General features: G+C 37.6%; 4 protein-coding genes across 6 annotated transcripts; 2 read left to right on the plus strand and 2 right to left on the minus strand.

The window, feature by feature from the left end:
- Positions 1–419: 419 nt before the first annotated feature.
- LOC110382492 (secretory phospholipase A2 receptor) lies at positions 420–2,964 on the minus strand. Of its 2 annotated transcripts, XM_064039681.1 has the most exons (7): positions 2,807–2,964; positions 2,407–2,520; positions 1,786–1,923; positions 1,469–1,663; positions 984–1,229; positions 756–910; positions 420–666 (listed from the first exon to the last, which is right to left on the minus strand). In XM_064039681.1, the coding sequence occupies exons 1-7, from the start codon at positions 2,853–2,855 to the stop codon at positions 631–633; spliced, it is 933 nt and encodes a 310-aa protein (XP_063895751.1). In that variant the 5' UTR covers positions 2,856–2,964; the 3' UTR covers positions 420–630. The 2 variants fall into 2 exon arrangements, with proteins under 2 accessions (XP_063895751.1, XP_021198779.3); XM_021343104.3 differs by having other exon boundaries at positions 420–910; positions 2,807–2,963.
- A 1,166-nt stretch (positions 2,965–4,130) lies between these two features.
- On the minus strand, positions 4,131–6,807 carry LOC110382498 (secretory phospholipase A2 receptor). The gene is made up of 6 exons (XM_021343110.3): positions 6,673–6,807; positions 6,143–6,256; positions 5,921–6,058; positions 5,592–5,786; positions 4,736–4,981; positions 4,131–4,430 (listed from the first exon to the last, which is right to left on the minus strand). The coding sequence occupies exons 1-6, from the start codon at positions 6,719–6,721 to the stop codon at positions 4,222–4,224; spliced, it is 951 nt and encodes a 316-aa protein (XP_021198785.3). The 5' UTR covers positions 6,722–6,807; the 3' UTR covers positions 4,131–4,221.
- Positions 6,808–8,417: 1,610 nt separating this feature from the next.
- On the plus strand, positions 8,418–10,478 carry LOC110382500 (secretory phospholipase A2 receptor). The gene is made up of 6 exons (XM_064039686.1): positions 8,418–8,565; positions 8,892–9,005; positions 9,090–9,227; positions 9,358–9,552; positions 9,724–9,957; positions 10,161–10,478. The coding sequence occupies exons 1-6, from the start codon at positions 8,517–8,519 to the stop codon at positions 10,376–10,378; spliced, it is 948 nt and encodes a 315-aa protein (XP_063895756.1). The 5' UTR covers positions 8,418–8,516; the 3' UTR covers positions 10,379–10,478.
- A 4,307-nt stretch (positions 10,479–14,785) lies between these two features.
- LOC110382489 (secretory phospholipase A2 receptor) lies at positions 14,786–20,855 on the plus strand. Of its 2 annotated transcripts, none has more exons than XM_064039695.1 (8): positions 14,786–14,905; positions 15,194–15,307; positions 15,618–15,755; positions 15,875–16,069; positions 16,780–17,028; positions 17,235–20,063; positions 20,425–20,567; positions 20,720–20,855. In XM_064039695.1, the coding sequence occupies exons 1-6, from the start codon at positions 14,857–14,859 to the stop codon at positions 17,477–17,479; spliced, it is 990 nt and encodes a 329-aa protein (XP_063895765.1). In that variant the 5' UTR covers positions 14,786–14,856; the 3' UTR covers positions 17,480–20,063; positions 20,425–20,567; positions 20,720–20,855. The 2 variants fall into 2 exon arrangements, with proteins under 2 accessions (XP_063895765.1, XP_063895767.1); XM_064039697.1 differs by having other exon boundaries at positions 20,726–20,855.
- Positions 20,856–22,655: the final 1,800 nt, after the last annotated feature.

The following is a 22,655-nucleotide window of genomic DNA, read 5'->3' on the forward strand; positions in this document are numbered from 1 at the left end:
AACTAGATGACATTACGTTCCTTACTTCATTCGTCAAAGCTATCGGATATAATGGCTTGTTATTTTAATAATAAACTTTCTATCATGTGGGTTGCCAGTTTTCCATTTCTAGTTATATTAGTGCCAAGGTTTCTTCAAACGCTCAGTATGACTTTTAAAATGGAGTCAGAGATACTGTTATTGAAGTAATAGTCGGTATGAACGACATAACGTGACTGAGCGCCAGATGTTCCGCCACCTATTGTCTGACATCAGGTAGCCACGGGTTTTGAGACAAAATATCCTTGGGTACTCACAAACACCTTGTTGATGATGTAGCTCTTTTGGTTGCCCAGGATTGGAGTACAAAACTTAGATCACTCTCTATTGACATGAAAGTAATTTACATCTCTACAAAAGTGTAATAAAATTTGCTCACATTTACAAATTCAAACGTTTTATTAAGTTGTAAGATAATTCATAGGTAAGACATCATAATACATAATGAGACAGAACTTAAGAGTTGTGTGTTCAGCTGACTAGCAACGTGTGGCAGTACTGTCCATTTAGGATATTTTTTTATTTGTAAATGATGGTTATATGATGATGAAGTGATAACGAAAAGATGATGAGGGACAGGAACTCGGTTATCTATTTCTCGTTTCGCTTTAGTTCTGTCTTCAAAACCTACCGACAATAATAGAGGGTTATTAATATCTTTCGGCTTTCCCAGATATTTCAGAGTATTGTAAAGGTGAGGGCTCAAATAGTTCTACTTTGGGTGACTTCTCGCAGACGAACTTGGCTTTCGTCTCAGAGTTGCCGTCGTCTAAGGTGCCAGCTCGAATAAAAGTTGCGTGATGCTGGATGCCACTCATATTATCTGGCTGTCCGGGATCCCAGTCGTTAAACACATCTTCTAGTCTATCACCTGAAAGAGAACAGAACGTCAGATACTCGTATCTCAAGTTGTAAGTGTTAAAAGGATCCATTATAAGAATTACCGTTAAGCGTCACCCATGTACGCTGGTTGCCATATGCTCGCATGCCGATATGGAATTGTTCCCATTTGTTAATCTTATCACTGGGAAGAACTGGAAACATGTCTTTGATGACGAGAGCCTCTTCTTTGTTGTTGATGACGACCAAGTGGCCCCCCTCAGCAGCGCATATCTCATACGCATGGTACCAAGTTTTCTTATCAAAGTGGACCTTGTAACAGCTGCCTGTGCGCTTGTTCAGGTGATATGCTGAAATTGAAAATAAATAAATTATTAAGATGCGATAAAGAGAAGCGAGGACTAATTTGCCTCTTATTTTGAATCAAAATATCTTTTTCACGAAGAGTTTAGTATGGTGAGTGCGTGTGAGCACTCATTCTTAGTCTAGAACACTGGCTTAGTTCTGATAGTGACAACAGATGCTTATGTGATGGAAGCTCCGCAGATATGCTGCAGAGCAATTGTTTAGCCACTTTCTTTGTACTAACCATCGTCGAAGGTGCCACATTCGTTCATAGTACTATTATCGAGCTTCCTATAGCATATGTAGGGAAGCGAGTCTTTGCATGAAGTGACATTCATGTATTGTGAAGGTCCATTGATGGCCATGGTCAGGCAGAGCCCTGATACATCTGGGTTAGTTTGTGGAGCCCAGTTTATTTCCATGTCAGACATCGGCACCCCTGTAACAGAGAAATCAGTCTATAATAAGAACTATCTTGTTATCTAGGGTAAAGATGTGTGAACTGGAATTATGGTGAAGAAGAAGGAAAGTTTGTGAAATCAAAAAGGTTTCTCTAGTTACCTTCTACTGAAACAAAGTCATCACCAGAGTGCGAGTTATGTGTTCCAAGGAAGATATGGCCGTGAACTCCGTTCTGAGCCATTGCTGAGCGAAGAGCGTGCACTAGACGCAAGTCTAGTGGAGACGCTAACACTGCGCCTGATTCAAAAAGTCAATTGTTAATTTTACTGCATTTTATTATTCTTATGATCGATCGAGACGTGCGGTTGTTAATAACAATTATATCTCGTGAAACAATAATGCTATGATTTCTTATTTGATTGCTTTTTAGGTTAACTTCTGGTTTATTTTTAACAGGAAAAAGCAAATAATTTTACTCCGGGAGATAAACTTTAATTCGCAATTTGTAAATACCCAACTACAATATGATAACGAGGTCACACAGATCAAATCTTACAGATTGCTCTTTACAACATACATACATTTATCTAAACCGAACACACCGAACGAATAAACGAACAAATGAATTTTAGGATTCTTTACATGACGCTTCTTACACTTGCCTCCAACGATTAGTTTCAACCGGTAATCGGCAAAGCCAGACGCATTCAGATGACATCGATCAATTAGATAGAGCAATTATTATTAGCAGGACACGTTAAATGCTAAACACACACATACCCTCGTAGTGACATCTGAGGAAGGCTTGTTCCCAGGTGGCCGGGAACCTGTGCAGCTTCAGCCAGCCCTCCGCCTCGTAGCTGAACAAGTACTGCGGCTTGCTGAGCACGCTATCTGTTCAATGAGACGTGATCGAATATTCGCACAAGACACAATAAGGCAAGAACCTACTTAACGTCAACAAACTGAATTAATGGTTAAGAGACTTGAAATTATGTCAACGCTTAGCGTAATTCTATGAGTCGCACAAACCACAATAATTATTTTCTTACAGGCAACTGAAGGATCGACCGTTTTTATACATAGTTGAACAGTATTTAGCACAGTATTTCACAAGAATACTACTACAAAGGAAACAATTAAGGCCTTTGAAAAAAAAGTAAATAAACAACGTACTTACCGGTGGCAATCAATAGAAATGACAAACTAACTAAATATAAAGTAATCATGTCGATGTCCCCACGGGTACAGAAGGAATGCCCTCAACTGCAGATGACTGATGTTTATATACAGACCTCCGGGTAAACGCCGCCGATAACACATGTAAGTTTAGGGCAATGTATAAATAAAGATAATATAATTTTCGACAAAACCCGGTGCACATGCCTGTTTATTAGTGTTTATGGACTTAGATCCAGGGCCGACAGAAACCTTTTTTTTTCACAGAAATATATTTTTTTCTCATAATATTGATTGGAACTGATTGGATGCTAGTTGGCTCTACTCTAATTTTAAGTACAGTTTATAACAATGTTAAGAAATATTGTTATTAAATAATTATCGACACTGATGGACTTTTCCCATAGGAGCTCTTATAATTGTCCAATCGCATTCTAAAATAATAAATTAAATTATCAGTGGTCAATGGAATTAAGAACTTCAAGAGCGGGATTCTGTTTCATAATAAGTTAGATAAATCCTGATCGCTTTTGCACCTATTTTTTTCTTGTATTGTATAGAGTTGCGGTTTACCATGCCTTTGCATTATATAACTTTATCAGCTTACTATCGTTATGTAGAAGAGCCCTTGTGAACGTGTGTTCTTTAAAAGAGTGTCCATGGAGTTTCTTCCCAGCACCATGAGACCAAATTTTTGGAACCGTGCAATTAGAGTGACGTTTGACTACAGGATTTGGGAAAAAGAGTATCCGCTGATTGCGCTCTTACGAGTAGTCATACCTTAATGTTTGCTTAATTGTATTATCTGTTACTGTTACAGCCTTTTTATCGTCCCACTGCTGGGCACAGGCCTCCTCTCACACGGAGAAGAATTGGGCGTTAATCACCACGCTTGCTCAATGCGGGTTGGTGATTTCAGACTATATAGTTCCGGTTGATGTTTTCCTTCACCGTTTTATCAGCCATACGTATACCTAGAAACTACAAACAAACTTAGAAAAGTTGCATTGGTACTTGCCTGAACTGGAATCGAACCCACTCCCTCATACTCGAGAGGTTGGTTCTTTACCCACTAGGTAACCACGACTTTTTTAAATTCTATTATCTATTACTTCATTAATAATAGTAACATAGTTTCCCTCGGTTTATGGCAGCAAGTATACAATAATTATTATGATCTCATTTTACATTTCAAACAAAACAAGTGATGCCTTGCAGCCCTAGAATCTTGCTACAAAAAATGGGTTTTTGTAATCAATTAAAAGCCACGTTGTGGTGAGTGTATTAAATGAAATAACGATGTTCAATAAAAAAAACCACAGAAGTTTGATGGAAAAAATGATGGTAGGTACTCTATTTCCCACTTCACTTTAGTTCAGAGAAAATTAAAGATAAATAAATACAATTATGAAGCTTTTAACACTTCACAAATCGTCCATTTTCAGAGTACTGTACTGGTGAGGGCTCGAACAGTAACGCTGTAGGCGACTTCTCGCAGACGAACATGAGCAGTTTGTCACTGTTGATGTCGTCTAAATTACCAGTTCGGATTATACTTGCGACGCGTCCCGTGTTTTCTGGCTGGCCAGGTTCCCAATAGTTATACACATCGTCTAGTCTATCACCTGAAAGAGAACAGAGCATCTGTTAAGTTTTATAATTTTCTGTATATACGGTGACTTTTTCTATTATCCTCTCTAAACATTTTGGCATTTCTCTGAGAAAAGGCTGCGATAGTAACTTCAATGATTAACGTTTCAGAAATGCAAATTAACTTGATATGAAATCAAGTACTGCATGATCGTTAATGCAAGGATTTACTTTATTCATTCACAGTTGTAAATAGCACAGAGGGAATATTATAAAACACTCGTATCACAAAATTATTGTACTAAAAAGAATAAACACTTATAATGTTATTGGTATTTACCGTTAACTGTCATCCATTCAAGTGGATCGCCATATGCAAACAAGCCGATGAAGAATGCGTCCCACTTGTCAACCTTGCCATTAGGGGGAGTAGGGAACATGTTTTTGATGACGAGAGCCTCTTCCTCATCGTCGATGACGACCAAGTGACCTCCCTCAGCAGCACATATCTCATACGCATTGTGCCAAGTCGCCTTCTTATGGTGGACCTTGTAGCAGCTGCCTGTCTGCTTGTTGAGGTGGTACGCTGAAATTATTTGAGAGTAACTGAAACATATTTTATAAAACGACACGAAGTTCAAGATCAAGTTTAAGAAACTCGAGCAGCGGCGATCACTCCAAACCAATTACTTATTCAATAAATCATCATCATAATCACGAAGAGTACCTACCTCAGTTTATCGCAAGTGGTGTCGTGTTGAATGTGCTGTGCTAATGCTAATGCTGAATAAATTGTCGAAACGCTAAACATTGTTTTTTAGTCATCAATACCAAATTGTATGCCATCTACCATCTACCGACCATAGCAGCACCGGCTGAGAGTAAGAGTAAGAGAGTAAGAGTGAGCGATCGTCCGATACACGGATAGGTTTAGAATACTACACGCAAAATAGGAGTGCCTTGTGTACCACACTAATGGTTGAGTTCTGTCAGTGATGACCGACGATAGATAATATAAGTGCTGCAGCGCTTATGATGTACTTACCTCTGTCAAAGGTGCCACATTCGTTCAAGCGATTACTGTTGAGCTTTCTATAGCATATGTAGGGAAGCGAGTCCTTGCATGATCACTTCATAATTTTGATGAAAGCTCCGCAGATGTGCTGCAGAGCAATTGTTTGCCACTTTGTACTTACCGTCGTCAAAGGTGCCACATTTGTTCATGGTTCTGTTATCGAGCTTCCTATAGCATATGTAGGGAAGCGAGTCCTTGCATGAAGTGACATTCATGTTTTGTGAGGGTCCATTGACAGTCGTAGTCAGGCAGAGCCCTGATACATCTGGGCTAGTTTGTGGAGCCCAGTTTATTTCCATATCAGACGACGGCACTCCTGCAACAGTCAAATCATATAATTTATCGTACAAATAATAAGAACTGACTCGTTGTACAAAAGAAAGGAAGAGTATAGTAGTAATTATAACTTCTGGATTTTCCTAATCAGTTACAAAGAATATATCTTCTAACCTTCCACAGAAACATAGTGATCTCCAGAGTGCAAGTTATGTGTTCCCAGGAAGATCGGACCGTTAACTCCGTTTTGAGCTATTGTTGAGCGAATAGCATTCACCAGCCCCGCGTCTAGTGGAGACGCTAACACTGCGCCTGAAAACAAAATATAGTTCATTTTAGTGTTGCTCAGTAAAGTTCTGTGTTGAGAAGAGGAACATTAAGAGGGAGAGGAACTACCTTCGTAGCTGCATATCTGGAGAGCTTTCTCCCAAGAAGCGGGGTACGTGTGCAGCTTCAGCCAGCCCTCTGCTTCGGTGCTGAACAAGTACTGCGGCTTGCAGCGCTGGCTGTCTGTGTGGCAAACAATAAGAAATACACTACGATTTACTTGCTCATCGGGGGACAAAAATGAAAACACAACACGATGCTTCAATAAATTATAATCTACGGCTTAAATACAATTACAAAAAAAGCGTCACTTCATAATCAATTTAAGAACATAATACTCGTAAAACAAATTAGAATGACAATTAAGATAGTCTTCTTAAAGCAAATAAATAGTTTTGAGATATTGCAGGTACGTACGGCAGACTGCACATCAGTGGTAACTGTCATGCACCTTAACTCAATAGCAATAAGTACGATTTTCCTATAAAACTGTTACCATTGACCTGAAGTTGACTGTACATGGTACCTATATTCCTACTTGAAATGGCAAACTTATCACTATTACCGACTAATTACTAGTTGAACAATATGTTACTTACCAGCTGCAATCAGCAAGTATGACAAACAAACTAGATATATCGTCAGCATGTCAGCGCTTGCACGGGTACTGCAGGAATGACTACAACTTACAATAACGGGCTTTTATATAACCTTTGGAGGTCATTGATAAAAAAATGGGTATGCTATGATAATATACATACTGTAAACATTAATTCTGGTGCATGGAATATTTGATGCCCGATTTGATAAAGTTGTTACATATAGGTACTACCTATAGTTTTGTTTATTCCTCTACATCAGGCAACTTAAGCCCATAGAAAATACAATAAATAAATAATTTATTATTACAATACTAAGGAAAAAACTAATATACAGTAGAATCCGGATATAACGACCTTCAAGGGACCGATGATACTATGTCGTACTAACCGGACGACGCACAAAACGGATGGATTATTTCTTAAGTACATAACTTAATTTGTACATACATACATAACTTACGAATACATATTATTATCTCTATATATATATAAATGAATTGCTGTTCGTTAGTCTCGCTAAAACTCGAGAACGGCTGCGCCGATTGAGCTGATTTTGGTTTTAAAATGTTTGTAGAGGTCCAGGGAAGGTTTAAACGATACGAAGTTTGTTGGGTCAGCTAGTATATAAAAATGAATTGCTGTTCGTTGGTCTGACTAAAACTCCGGAATGGCTGGACCGATTTGGCTTATTTTGGTTTTAGAATGTTTGTAGAGATACGAACGCGGGGCGGGGGGTGCGAGTGCGTAGGTAAACAAAACATGGCGCGTGTGTCGTTTTAACCGGACGTATTATAATAAATATTGGTCGCTATAAGCAGTTGGTCGCTTAAACCGGAGTCGCACTAAACGGTTATATTGTCTTAGTACCTATATACGAAACCTAACTTGAGTAAAGATTATCGTCGCTAAAACCGATTAGTTGTTATAAGCGAAGTCGTTATATATGAATTCTACTGTATATAAAAATAACAATCATCAACAAAAAAAAAACCGGCCAAGTGCGAGTCGGACTCGCGCACGAAGGGTTCCGTATCGGAGCATTTTATTCTAGTTTTCAGTATTTCTTGATATATCGGCAATAGAAATACATCATCTGTGAAAATTTCAACTCTCTAACTATCTCGGTTCATGAGATATAGCCTGGTGACAGACGGACGGACGGACAGAGGAGCGAAAACAATAGGGTCCCGTTTTACCCTTTGGGTACGGAACCCTAATTACAAGAAGTCGGTGGCCAAATTAACACCGTCAACACCAGACACCGATTCCTGGAGCCTTCCGTCAGTTTTAATTTGTCACTTACAGGGTTTCTATCGACAAATGAGCAGCGATGAATGTTTTATTGTTGTGAATGTTAAATTCGTATTTATTTCTAACAGCCAATTTCTTCATCAAAAGTAAAAATCAAAGTAATGTCTAAAGTAAAAGTAACGGTCAAATTCGCTTTTTCTATTAGTTTTGCTGTTACTTTAGCCTTGAAAAAACGAATTTGACCGTTACTTTTTTTTAGACATTACTTTGACTTTTATGTTTGATGAAGAAACTGGCCGTTAGTCAGAAGCTTCATGCTACCACAAATGTCTGATAACTGAAAGTCGTCATGTAGCGGTAAAGAAATATAGGTGAGACGAAAATGTTGTAAGATTTTGTTTTGTTCGGTAAATGTAAACATCCTGATTAAATCGTGCAGAGAATATTTTTAGCAGCAGAATTAATGTTTACAGTTTATTATCATTGACCATTTTCTTATCAAAAAATTTCTCCTCCAAAATATAAAAAATATATAAAAGCCCGTTATTGCAAGTTGTAGTCATTCCTGCAGTACCCGTGCAAGCGCTGACATGCTGACGATATATCTAGTTGGTTTGTCATACTTGCTGATCGCAGCTGGTAAGTAAGATATTGTTTAACTACTCTTGTAATAGTGATATGTTTGCCATTTCAAGTTGGAATATAGCATGTAGTACATACCTGCATTATCTCAAGACAATTTTTTTTTGCTTTAAGAATACGATTCTAATTGTCATTCTAATTTGTTTTACGAGGATTAGGTATATGCTATGTCGTATGTTCTTATATTGATTATAAAGTGACGCTTTTTCCGTAATTGTATCCAAGCCGTAGATTACAATTTATTGAAGCATCGTATTGCGTTTTCTTTTTGTCCCCCGATGAGCAAGTATACCGTAGTGTATTTCTTATTGTTTGCCACACAGACAGCCAGCTCTGCAAGCCGCAGTACTTGTTCAGCACCGAAGCAGAGGGCTGGCTGAAGCTGCACACGTTCCCCGCTTCTTGGGAGAAGGCTCTCCAGATATGCAGCTACGAAGGTAGTTCCTCTCCCTCTTAATGTTCCTCTTCTCAACACAGAAGTTTACTGAGCAACAGTAAAATGAACTATATTTTGTTTTCAGGCGCAGTGTTAGCGTCTCCACTAGACGCGGGGCTGGTGAATGCTATTCGCTCAACAATGGCTCAAAACGGAGTTAACGGTCCGATCTTCTTGGGAACACATAACTTGCACTCTAGTCATCACTTTGTTTCTGTGGAAGGTTAGTTGTTACACTTTATCGGAAACTGTTCAGGAAAATCAAGCCGTCATTATTCTATTCTTCCTTTCTTTCGTGCAACAAGTCAGTTCTTATTATCTGTACGATACATTATATGGTTTCCATGTTACAGGAGTGCCGTTGTCTAACATGAAAATTAACTGGGCTCTACAAACTAGCCCAGATGTATCAGGGCTCTGCCTGACTACGACTGTCAATGGACCCTCACAATACATGAATGTCACTTCATGCAAGGACTCGCTTCCCTACATATGCTATAGGAAGCTTGATAACAGAACCATGAACAAATGTGGCACCTTTGACGACGGTAAGTACAAAGTGGCAAAACATTGCTCTGCAACTTCCCGATTTGCGGAGCTTCCATCAGATATATGTATATCTGCTATCACTATCAGACCTAAGCCAGTGTTTTAGAATAAACACTTCAAACTGCTCTTCATCGCATCTTATGAATTTTTAAATTACTTTGCGATTCCAGCATACCACCTCAATAAGCAGACAGGCAGCTGCTACAAGGTCCATCATAAGAAGGCGACTTGGCACAATGCGTATGAGATCTGCGCTGCTGAGGGAGGCCACTTGGTCGTCATCGACGATGAGGAAGAGGCTCTCATCATCAAAAACATGTTCCCTTCTCCTTCCAATGGCCAGGACACATTCTTCATCGGCTTGTTTGCATATGGCGATCCACTTGACTGGATGACAGTTAACGGTAAGTACATATCAATAACATGCAATACTTGATTTCATCTCAAAAACTTTTGAAATGCAACTGCATTTCTGAACTTCAAATGTTGTTACTTTCGCCGCCATTCCTTAGAGAAATGCCAAAACTTATAGAGAGGATAGTCGAAAAAGTCACGTTAAATACAGAAAGAAATTGGAAAACTTATCAGATGCTCCGTTCTCTTTCAGGTGATAGAGTAGACGATGTGTATAACAATTGGGCTCCCGGCCAGCCAGATAACAGGGGAGGCATCCAGCACTACGCAACTATAATCCGAGCTGGTACTCTGGACGACGACAACGGTGCGACAAAGTTCAGGTTCGTCTGCGAGAAGTCGCCTACAGCATTACAGTTCGAGCCCTCACCAGTACAGTGCTCTGAAATTAGGCGAAATGTGAAGTGTTGAATCTTCATACTTGTATTTATTTGTCTATCATTGTAGATAAGTTTACTAATCAGAACTAAATCGATGTAGCAAATAGAATACCGAGATATTGTCGATCAAACTTCTGTGTGTTTTATTTATTGAACATAATTGTTTTATATTGTGTAACATTTAAAGTAGAACTTATAAATATCGTCCTTTGCATGGATAACTATCTGAAGGGGTCTTCTATTCCGAGATGTCTGAAGGTCAACGAAAGCAAGGAGGACAATACACGCTACAAGGACTGAATTGGTCATGAAACATAATGTACATATGAAGATGATAAGGAGGATTATATAGGTATATTTTAGTCACATAAGAGCTTAGTTATTAATTGATATAACATTGCTGAACTTTTTTTCATGGTATAATCTCAACAGGTAAAACTAAAAACTATAGTTGAAATCCAAATGTCCCCCCTGGTTCAGTAAGGCTCTCATCAATATGTTAGCAGATAAAGAAAAGTATCGGATAACTTACAATTTACAACATAAGAAGTGCTTATTTAATTGTTATCTAATTCTTCCTGTCTTTTCAAAGAACTGCGGCAAAGCTCTCGCAGAGCCACTAACTGAAATTCGTTGAAGTTCAGAACATTTCCTGACGAATGGAAAAAGCTCGCTTAGTACCGGAATACAAAATAGCGATTCTTGCGATGTAAAAAATTATAGACCAATCTCCATTAATATGTGATGCTTTTTGACTGTTTTGTCTGTCCTATCATCACTAAAGTCATAGATGTGTGAAGCCAACATGGATTTCGATCTGGCCGGTCTACTGAAAACAACCTTGTCAACCAGGGATTCAAATGTATACGTATCTGTATACATTTGAATCCCTGGACAAAAAACATGAAGTGTCCAATATACACTGATTATAGCAGTGCTTCCGACAAAGTAAGTCATCTGCTCTCGGTAGCCAAACTAGAACATAGCGGGATCAACGGTCCACTTAGATGGTTTACAAGCTACTTACTGAATCGCTCTCAGTTCGTAGCGGTCAATGGCCAGGTTTCTTACATGTTTCTCGCACGATTCGGAGTTTCTCAGGGATTCCTGTTCTCCCTATTTGTTAATGACCTAACCAGTCAAACCAAGCATTATCAAAACCTACTGTATATGTTGATGATCTCAAAATCTGCAAAAAAATTGCTAAGCCTACCGACAGCATATGTACTTGTTCAAAGCGATTTGATAGTGTGTGTTGTGATAAGATAGTGTGCAATATAAAACAATTTAAATATAATATGTTAGAGCAAATAGAGGTAGTATAAATATAATGATAGTATAATAATAAAGGTATATATGAATATAATAATATATATAAGTAAATATATAAGTTGTGCCTAAATATATAAGATTAACTAAATAGTTTGTAAGTAATTGTATATTAAAATTGCTGCGCCCTAACAGGGTATCATGTATGTACCTCTACATTTTATAACACCTTGTAACACTCATGATTGCAATAAAGATTTGAAGTTTGAAGTTTGAAGTTTGATGAATATCGAGAACTGGTGCATAACCTACTGTATGACCCTTAATACCCAAAATTTTCCTGGAAAAAAAGCTCTGTCCCTACTACTTACAATGAATGTAATATGTACTCCACTAAAATGAGTGGATGGAATGATATACCTCGGGTACTCATTGATGACAGGCTGAGTTTTAAAGCACATATAAATAACGTTCTTAGAAAGATGCTAAGATAATCCTTTTTAACACTTTGCTATGTAGTCGGCTAGAATATGAAGGTGTTGTTTGGAACCCGTTCCACACAGCACATTTACAAAGAGTTGAAGGAATACAAAGAGCATTCACCAAACATTTAGCGTTCAACCCTAAGAAAATTAGTCATCGATGTCCATAAGTACAGCGCCTGCACTGCTTTAAAATGAAGACACTACGCTACCAGAAAGTTCTTCATCCCTCACGACAAATCTAACATAGGTATCAATGCTCCACTCATCAGAATATGTAAGAGTTCAATAGCCTTTGTCATTAAAAAAAAACGATATTCATGTTCGCTCCCTCAATCAATTTCGGAAAACAATTTCAGACATATGGGAACACAACAATAGTCATTAATTCATTACATTTGAATAGCCAGAGTTTTTCTTTACCCATACCTACATTATATTTGGTCTTCTTCATTTAACTTTAACTTATCGTTTTTTTTATTATTTTATAGTTTGTATTTGCTGTTGGTGTCCCTATATATATAAATAAACATTTTCAAAGTGCCTAATTTTGTATTGCATTGCAACATGAACGCCTAAATTAAAGCTTTTGTGGTCAATAGCTTACTTTGCTCTTGCAAATTAAACGGGATCTGAAAAAAATGTGCCTAAAAGCAAGAATACAATACTAGAGCAATATACTCATATAAGTTTTTTTAAGCTCTGTCATATCTTAATATTATCTGAATTGGACGGGTAAGACATAAAATTAGTTAAACTAATCACTGACCATAAGATCATGTAATACATATCGTAGGCTAGTCCCGATAAAAATTGTTTTGAATAGGCAATAGAACCTGTCTATTGCTTATCTCACAGTTATCACTCATGTGCAAAAAACTGACCTGGTTCTTTGAAATCAGCATCATTATTAATTTTAATGTTTAATATTAGTATTTCAATAAGGAAAATAATAAACCGAATTATAATTCGGTCTAATGAATGTATAAGGTACATTGTTTTGGCTTACAAAAAGCCTAGGGTTAAGGTGAACGAAAACAATATGTGACTTCTTTATTTGTAACCGACTTCAAAAAAGGAGGTTCTCAATTAAAATTTTTACTTAATTATTTATTGGTATTTTTTTTCTTTTTTTTGTATGTTACGCGATTACTCCGCCGCGATTAAAAGTCGTGGTGGCCTAGAGGGCAAAGAACCAACCTCTCAAGTATGAGGGCGCGGGTTCGATTCCAGGTCAGGCAAGTACCAATGCAACTTTTCTAAGTTTGTATGTACTTTCTAAGTATATCTTAGACACCAATGACTGTGTTTCGGATGGCACGTTAAACTGTAGGTCCCGGCTGTCATTGAACATCCTTGGCAGTCGTTACGGGTAGTCAGAAGCCAGTAAGTCTGACACCAGTCTAACCAAGGGGTATTGGGTTGCCCGGGTAACTGGGTTGAGGAGGTCAGGCAGGGCAGTCGCTTCTTGTAAAGCACCGGTACTCAGCTACGTCCGGTTAGACTGGAAGCCGACCCCAACATAGTTGGGAAAAAAGGCTCGGAAGATGATGACGCGATTACTCCGCCATTTATTAATCGATTTTGATGATTCTTTTTTTGTTTGATAAAATATATATACTCTCGAAGTGGTCTCATAGTCATCAAGTCTCTGGATCTGATGATAGATACCTTCTGAAATTGGGGGCAACTTTCGAAAGTTGTAGGCATACATACGGTAAAAACTTGGCACTCATGTGTATGCCTGATGGCACTATTCAACAGCAATACTTTTCTCATAAAGTTATTGGATTGGCGACTCCACAAAACACCAAGATGACAGCAAACAGATAACGTAAGCGACTGGGACTGTCCCTGACGCACGCTAATAGAATATCATCCCAGTTTTGGTCACGGTCAAGATGGTGACTCATAGCATCGCCATTAACCTCAGCATCTCATAGACCGTTTAGAACATTGCAGCTAAAAATACTATCAATTATGCAGTCTTTCAAGAATTATTTGATGTAACAAAGGCATTAGTCCAGCACAAGGTTCAATCATTTTCTGAACAATACTCCAAAATTAAAATTTTGAATACACTCTTGCGCAAGCCCCTTTAAAAATTTGGATGACAGTAATATATTCCAGTCACTGAAAGCCCATTAAAACAAATATTAAGTCCTTAAACCAAGTTTCTCATATGTGGCCGTTTGTTTTTGCAAAAGAGTGTATGTATAGATAAGTCGGTACGTACGGGTTGTCCGAAAATTCTATTATCTATTTATACATTGCTCTTAAGGCGCTGACAGCACCAAATTGGCTTGTCTCAAACAATTTTTTGTGCCAAATCTATACAGTTTTTGACGGTGAAAAAAATATATATCAATCTTGAACATATTTCTGAGAATCCTGTTAATTTCAAAACACGTTCTCGAAAGGTGTTCTCGATACAAATAAAATTGAAAACTCACCACTTAAAATGATCTTCCAACCAAAATATCTGCAATACTTATCAACGTTCATAGATACAATTTGTAACATTAACGATATGTAAATCCAGAACTTACATAATTATTTTAATCTATTAATTTATATGTATGTTACGAACGTTACGAACGTCGCGTCAACAGGCTTCTCTTTCGTACGTATTTTGTTTTGGGTGCTGTCAGCCTCTTAACTTACATGTGTTATCGGCGGCGTTTACCCGGAGGTCTGTATATAAAGATCCGTCATCTGCAGCTGAAGGCATTCCTTCTGTACCCGTGAGGTCATCGATATGATTACTTCATATTTCATTTGTTTGTCATTTCTATTGATTGCCACCGGTAAGTACGTGGTTATTTTATTTGCAAAGTCTTTGTTGTCCTTGTAATATCTAAATCTTCACGTATTATAGTTACAAAACTTGTTCCAAACGTAAAAAGCATTTTGAAATAATTATGAAATACAGATCAACTATAAAATAGTCGCTCCTCCAGGTGACCTGTAAAAAATTACATATTGTGGTTTGTTTATCGTTGTGTCTTCTTGAGCGGCTCATAGAATTATGCTAAGCGTTGTCATAATTTCTGTAATGGTATGTTAAAAAACTGTTCAATTCCTGTGACACACAGATGGCGTGCTCAGCAAGCCGCAGTACTTGTTCAGCTACGAGGCGGAGGGCTGGCTGAAGCTGCACAAGTTCCCGACCACCTGGGAACAAGCCTTCCTCAGATGTCACTACGAGGGTATGTTTGTCTAGCATTTAAGGTGTCCTGCTAATATTAATTGCTCTATCTGATTGATCGATGTCATCTGAACTCGTCTGGCTTTGCCGATTGATGAAGACAAGGTGTAAGAAGCGTCATGTAAAGAATCCTCAAATTCGTTTCGTTCAGTGTATTAGGTTTAGAAAAATGGATGAATTTTGCAAAGAGCAATCTGTAAGCTTCGACCTGTGTGACCTTGTTTGTCATATACGGGCACCTAACCCCAATGAGAGCTAGTCAGATGAAGGTATGGTATGTGGTGTAATTAAAATTTGACTTTTTGAATCAGGAGCGGTGTTGGCGTCTCCACTAGACGCGGGGCTAGTGAATGCTCTTCGCTTAAAAATGGTTCGAAACAGAGTTAACGGTCCGATCTTCTTGGGAGCACACAACTTGCACTCTGGTGATGACTTTGTTTCGATACAAGGTTAGTAGACAAACCTTTCTGATATCGTAATCTTCTTCATTCATGATTCCAGTTAACTCATCAAAGTTTATCATAGACAACCAGATAGTTTTTATTATGGACTGTTTTCTCCGTTACAGGAGTGCCGTTGTCTGACATGGAAATAAACTGGGCTCCACAGACATACCCAGATGTATCAGGGCTCTGCCTGACTATGGCCGTCAATGGATCCTCACATTACATGAATGTCACTTCATGTAAGGACTCGCTTCCCTACATATGCTATAGGAAGTTCGAGGATAGAACCATGAACGAATGTGGCACCTTTGACGACGGTAAGTACAGACAAAGTGGCAAAAAATTGTTCTGCAGCGCATTTGCAGAGCTTCCATCACATATACACACCTGTTGTCAGTTTCAGAACTAAACTAGGAGTAGTCAGTATAGATTGTCCTCTAATGTCTCGGTATTCTAAACTAAGAATTAGTGCTTCAAACACACACTTCACACACACACACATAAATTAAAACTCTCGTAAAAAGATATTTTGATTCAAAATAAGTGGTTACCAATGCGCAGTTCATCTTGTACCCTTACAGATAAAGATAATTTTATTTGTCAGAATACAGTACGTTAAGGCGGTCATTACTGGCGTACAGATATTAAACTTCTAAACTAACAAAATCAATATAAACTATCAACATTTTTAAATGCGAAAGTAAATACATTACAGATAAATTGCAGGAAACATTATCATAAATAAACATTATACATTCATATTACATTGCATCATTTAAGTAATCCTTGACAGAGTAGTAACACTTATCAATCAGCATGGCAAATATTTTTTTAAAAATATCTTCAATGTTTCATTCTTTAGGTAATTAGGTTATTGGTTATAAATTCTAATAGCTATGCAATATGAGTTTTTACTGAACATTGCTGTGCGTTGTTTAGGTATATGAAGTTTATCTTTATTTCTACTATGTCTATTGTTGATACGAGTATCACACGATTTTTCAAATAAGTATCAATTAAATTTCAGCATATCACCTCAATAAGCGCACAGGCAGCTGCTACAAGGTCCACTTTGATGAGAAAACTTGGTACCATGCGTATGAGGTATGCGCTGCTGAGGGGGGCCACTTGGTCGTCATCAACAACAAAGAAGAGGCTCTCGTCATCAAAGACATGTTCCCAGCTCGTCCCAGTGACAAGAGTGACAGATGGGAGAAATTTCACATCGGCATGCGAGCATATGGTGGAGACCACCGTACATGGGTGACGCTTAACGGTAATCCTTCTTTATTTTTTATTGAAAGGCCCCAAAATTATTGAATCGATTTGAAAAAATCTTTAACAGTGCCATAGACTATATTTTATCACAGTACGGGCAGTAGTTGGAAAACGGCTAGTACCTATGTATATCAAACCAAGACTTGTTTGTTCAAACACTTACAACTCGAGAATACGAGTATCTGATGTTCTGTTCTCTTCCAGGTGATAGACTAGAAGATGTGTTTAACGACTGGGATCCCGGACAGCCAGATAATAGGGGAGGCAATGACAATTACGCAGCTATTATTCGACCTGGGACTCTGGACGACGGGCCCTCTGTGTCGAGGGCTAAGTTCGTCTGCGAGAAGTCACCCAAAGTAGAACTATTTTCGCAACCGATAGAATACGTTGAAAGAACTCGGGTGTCGAAAAATTATTTTCTTAGTGGAGTGGAAAGTCAGAAGTAGGTAGTAGATAACCGAGTTCCTGTCCCTCATCATCTTTTAGTTATATGTACAGCAATGCACAGATTGTGAGTCTGGCACAAACGAAAGCTAAACACCACACTAAAGTTCTGTCTCATTATGTAGCTTGATGACAATAATATGATGTTTTACCTATGAATTTTATTATCTTACAACTTAATAAAACGTTTGAATTTGTAAATGTGAGCAATTTTACTTCACTTTTAGTGAGCGAACTCAATGTTCGAGGGATGTAAATTACATTTAATAATCCCGAATGTATCTTCTTGGAAATTATATTAAAATCGATTCACACGATCGATCGATCGATAACGCATCTAGTTTTTACGAATTAGTTACCCAATTAACCGAGAGATGTCACTGTACTTTGGGTAGCTTCACACTGCTTAAAAATACATCATCTGTGAAAATTTCAACTCTCTAACTATCACGGTTCATGAGATACAGCCTGGTGACGGACGAACGGAAGGACAGAGGAGCGAAAACAATAGGGTGATAGGGTCACGTTTACCCTTTGGCTACGGAACCCTTAAAAAACAGATAGCGCAAATAAAAATATTCTGATACCTCAAAAACCAATGCCTTTTTATCGTCCCACTTCTGGGCACAGGCCTCCTCTCACACGGAGAAGGATTGAGCATTAATCACTACACTCTTGCTCAATGCGGGTTGGTGATTTCAGACTAAATAGTCCAGGTTACCTCGAGATGTTGTCCTTCACCTTTTTATCAGTCATTGGTGTCTAAGATATACTTAGAAAGTATACACGTAAGTACATACAAACTTAGAACAGTTGCATTGGTACTTGCCTGACCTGGAATCGAACCCACACACTCATTGAATACATGAGAGGTTGGTGCTTGGTGGAGATGGAACAAATACAAACCTGATTCTTTTTTTGTAAGAAATGTATGAAATACTTAATCGATAACTCATTTCCTGATCATCACTTTGAAGTGTGATACAATCATATTGTTTACTTATATCGATCACAAGACAGCACATCTTTTGGCGACGATCCATACATCAATCATTATGAACAGATTTGGCCAACAGGTTCTCCGATATTGCCGATTAATTAGGAATTAATCAGACACCATTTTGTACTTACTTAAGCACTAAATACGTTATTAGTGAAGGTATGAAAGTAATTATTTCGTTTGCCTTTTCCTGTTTTTAATTTGGCAGTTGGGTATTATTTTTATTGTTTTGTCTGTAAACTAAAGCGCTAGTGATTGGTGGATTTTGAGAAATATTGATTTAACTTAGATACTAACTTAATTGAAGTACTAAGTAAGCAGGTACTTCTTTTGTACTGTAGAGTCATATTTAAACCATCTTTTGTATCAGAAATACGGTACACCCGTAGTAAGAAGATGAACTCTTTAAACATATTAGATATCTCTTTCAGAGACATTTTTATTTATTTCATACATTCCATTTCATTCAGTCATCAAAATACAATTCTATATTAAAATCCAACATAAATTCAACGGTATTTAATTAAAAATTGCTTATAATACGAATAAAATGAATGAATAATTTTCAGGGCCTGCAAATATAAAATGAAAGCCGCAAAATCACTACAAAGTAAATGAAATTATTCTGCAAACAGAAATTAACGGTTTGAATAAATTAAATTCATTAACTTTAATGACAGATTCGTATTTTATTAGAGACAAATGACGGCTATATTCGTATTTTCTTAATCAATCTGAGAATACCGGTTTTGTGCTTGCAAATTAATCCTACTATCCAATATTAGAAATGAGAAAGTTTGTTCATCTCTGGGTGAAAGGTGGGACGACGAAAAAGGGCTGATGATGATGAAAGTTTGTGGGTTAAGGCCTTTTCATGTTTGGTCCACAATCACGCTTTATCGGCTAAATGAAGTTGTCAAATATAGGGGTCAAACTTAAAACACACGATACTTTTTAGGGTTCCGTACCCAAAGGGTAAACGGGACCCTATTGTATTGCTCCTCTGTCCGTCCGTCCGTCAGGCTGTATCTCATGAACCGTGATAGTTAGAGAGTTGAAATTTTCACAGATTATGTATTTCTGTTGCCGCTATAACAACAAATACTGAAAACTAGAATAATATAAATATTTTGGGGGACTCCCATACAACAAACGTGATTTTTCGTCCGTTTTAAAAATAATGGTACGGAACCCCTCGTGCGCGAGTCCGACTCGCACTTGGCGGATTTTTATCCAAGTTCGCGAACCCGTGTTCGCGAAGTAATTCCCTCGAGACGCGGGTGAAACCGCGGGCGGACTCTAGTCAATTAATAAAGTGTAATAGGTATAACCTTCCAATTTGACGGGCTATTTATAATACCTACCTAATTGTTCATATAAATTGTAATTGTATATTTGATAGAATTGTTCTGTATGATTCAGTTTTCGCGGCTATAAATCTTGGGTCTTAATTTAGACAGTAATGCCCGTTTTCACCAACAACCTCTTACCGTTTCCCTATCTAAATGCTACTTTTAGTAAGGATCCCTCCCAATTTGACACCTACCTAAATTCATTTTCACCACACTTGTACATGGATCCCTTAAGTAAGTGACAGATTACTAGTTGTACAAACGATAATGCAAAGTCGATATTTTATCGATAAAATGATTTTTCTGTACTTCTTAAGAAATAAACGTCTATCGAGTATATATTACTAAAGCCTGTGAGTTTTTTTTCTTGTGATGTTATTTTAATTTAACTTAAACTACATTACGCTATGTTTTCTGCAATAAAACAGTAAAGAGGTTTTCTATAGGTGAATTTTTACCTATGTCATTCGCGCGTTTGTCAAATTGACTGATGTGTATGTGTACATAGAGTGAGGTTAATTTTGGGTTTATTATTGTTGAATAGATAAGTTTATTTTGGCAGAGAAGAGGAAACGAGGATAAACCTTTCTTGCAGAAGAAAAAGACAAGCTAGTGAAATTGCTGACGTCTCATAGAGACACAATATTAAACAAAAAACGGATGGGACCACGAACGAAGCCAAAAACAAAGCTTGGATCCAGTCACAAATAGTTTTAATGCGACAGGAACCCTTTACAGGTAAATGTGAATAATATCTGTGTATAATAATATAGTGTATTAAGATATTGCCGTACAACTGTGTTCCTTGTTTTACTGTCGGCTTCATTGTATTTTTGTTCTCCATGAGTTGATGGATTTAAGTATGGGGTTAAAATTATATATTTATTTAGTTTCAGGTGGTGCGAGAAATTGGAAAGACGTGTAAAAACATGCTGCGCCCAGCCCACCTCAAATTGAATTGGTGCAGGAGGATGATGATAATGTTTGGTACATCATATGAGGACTAATATTAAAATATTTGTTTACTATCTTTGTTTTAATTTACATAATTTATTATGTTCAATGTTAGCCTACTTCTTACCTCCAGAGGGTATCCCCTATCACCTAGGAGATAGGCTCCTCCATATTCACCATTTTCGAATCATGGTATTTAAGGCCTATTCAAACCTGAGCGATATTCGCTGCCGCTGTGGGTAGAGGTAGATACCGCGCCGGTTTCGCTCAGGTATTTAGTATCAAGTATAGTTACCGGCACGGATATTCAGCTCTCGGCGGAAGAGTGGGGATCGCTTTGCGCACTGTACACAAGGCAATAAACCAATAAATGGCTTCTGCGCAGGTGAAGGTCAGGGCTCAATATCCGTGCCGATAACTATACCGCGGCTAGAGTGACCTGAGCGATATCCACTGCCGCTGTGGGTAGAAGTACATACCGCGCGGCAGCAGCGGCATGCATCCCGAACATCAACAGGAATATTAACGCATACCCACTGGGTTTTCTCTGTCGCAGGTGGTAGCGAATACCGCTTAGGTCTGAACAGTCATATTACCGCATACCCACAGGGTTTTCTCTGCCGTAGACGGTAGCGAATACCGCTTAGGTCTGAATAGGCCTATAGTTGTCCCGGCCACCGCGAAACTACATCAGTGATTACCAGATTTGCATCTGTTATGGTCTGTATATTTATGGACATGCAGGACGTCCTATTTTTGAATAATTCAGCGACATCACGACCTAGCAAGTGCATTCATAGCAAGTGATAACCTATAATCTTATAAAAAAGTCATGATCATCGTACTTTTTTCTCAGACATCTGCTCTTTCACGTAAGATAGGTACGTGGTCTTCTAATGATTATTATTTTACATATCCACAACCTCCACAGCTTCTAAACTTTCTAAAAGTTTACATTTAATTATTTTTTTTGCTTTTTAAACATGGTATTTTTGGTGTTACATAACATATAAAGGTACATTTCACTATCCATCGCCAGAAACGGTTCAAAATATGTTTGTATTCTGCAATGATAATGATAGGAGTTGTTTAAGCAGGCATCAATCGGGCTCCCAAGTTTAAGTGAAATTTTTAGGTTAAAATTGACACCTAGGCTTTGGTGAAAATGAAATTCTTATTAAGTGTTCCGTAAATGCTCCCTAAATTTAGGTATTCGTTGGTGAAAACGGGCATAATTCATTTAAATCAGACTAAATTCATGTCGCGGTATCATTCGCGGGGCAATTGGAATTGCCTTCCATAATCGAATAAATTATTTTTTAGTTATTATAAATAATTTTTAATTTTTGCAAAAAAAGATTTTGATTTCTTAATCAAAATCGGCTTGGTTATTCCAAAAAGCTATAGTGTTATCAAATCTTAAACTTATCACGAAATATTAGGACCTCACAAACTAAAAAATAGGTAACTTTTTGTAGTATTAGCATAGACAAGTTGAGCGATGCTTCACCCCGTATTATTAACTATTAGGTATCAATATGGAATAGTATAACTTTAGATTTTATATAAATCCAATTAGTTGAGATCAAGTAAGTATAATAACACATATTCTAATAAATAATCTACTGATTTTAAAAGAGTTCCACGGAGATTTTAGTCTTTCCACGGAGGTTCTTTTCTATGTGATCAAACTCCTTTGAGCCATTCATGCAACTCCGACTTAAAAAAAAAACTGTTGTAAGTATCAGCTGCGATAAAAAATTCTTATGATTTACATAACGATGAGTATTGGCAAATAGAACCAACAAAAAAACAGTACTTCGACCAAAACTACGACCAAGAAACAAACCATTAAAATAACGAACAACTAAG

Source organism: Helicoverpa armigera, chromosome 2 (assembly GCF_030705265.1).
Source record: "Helicoverpa armigera isolate CAAS_96S chromosome 2, ASM3070526v1, whole genome shotgun sequence".
NCBI classification, from domain to species: domain Eukaryota; kingdom Metazoa; phylum Arthropoda; class Insecta; order Lepidoptera; family Noctuidae; genus Helicoverpa; species Helicoverpa armigera.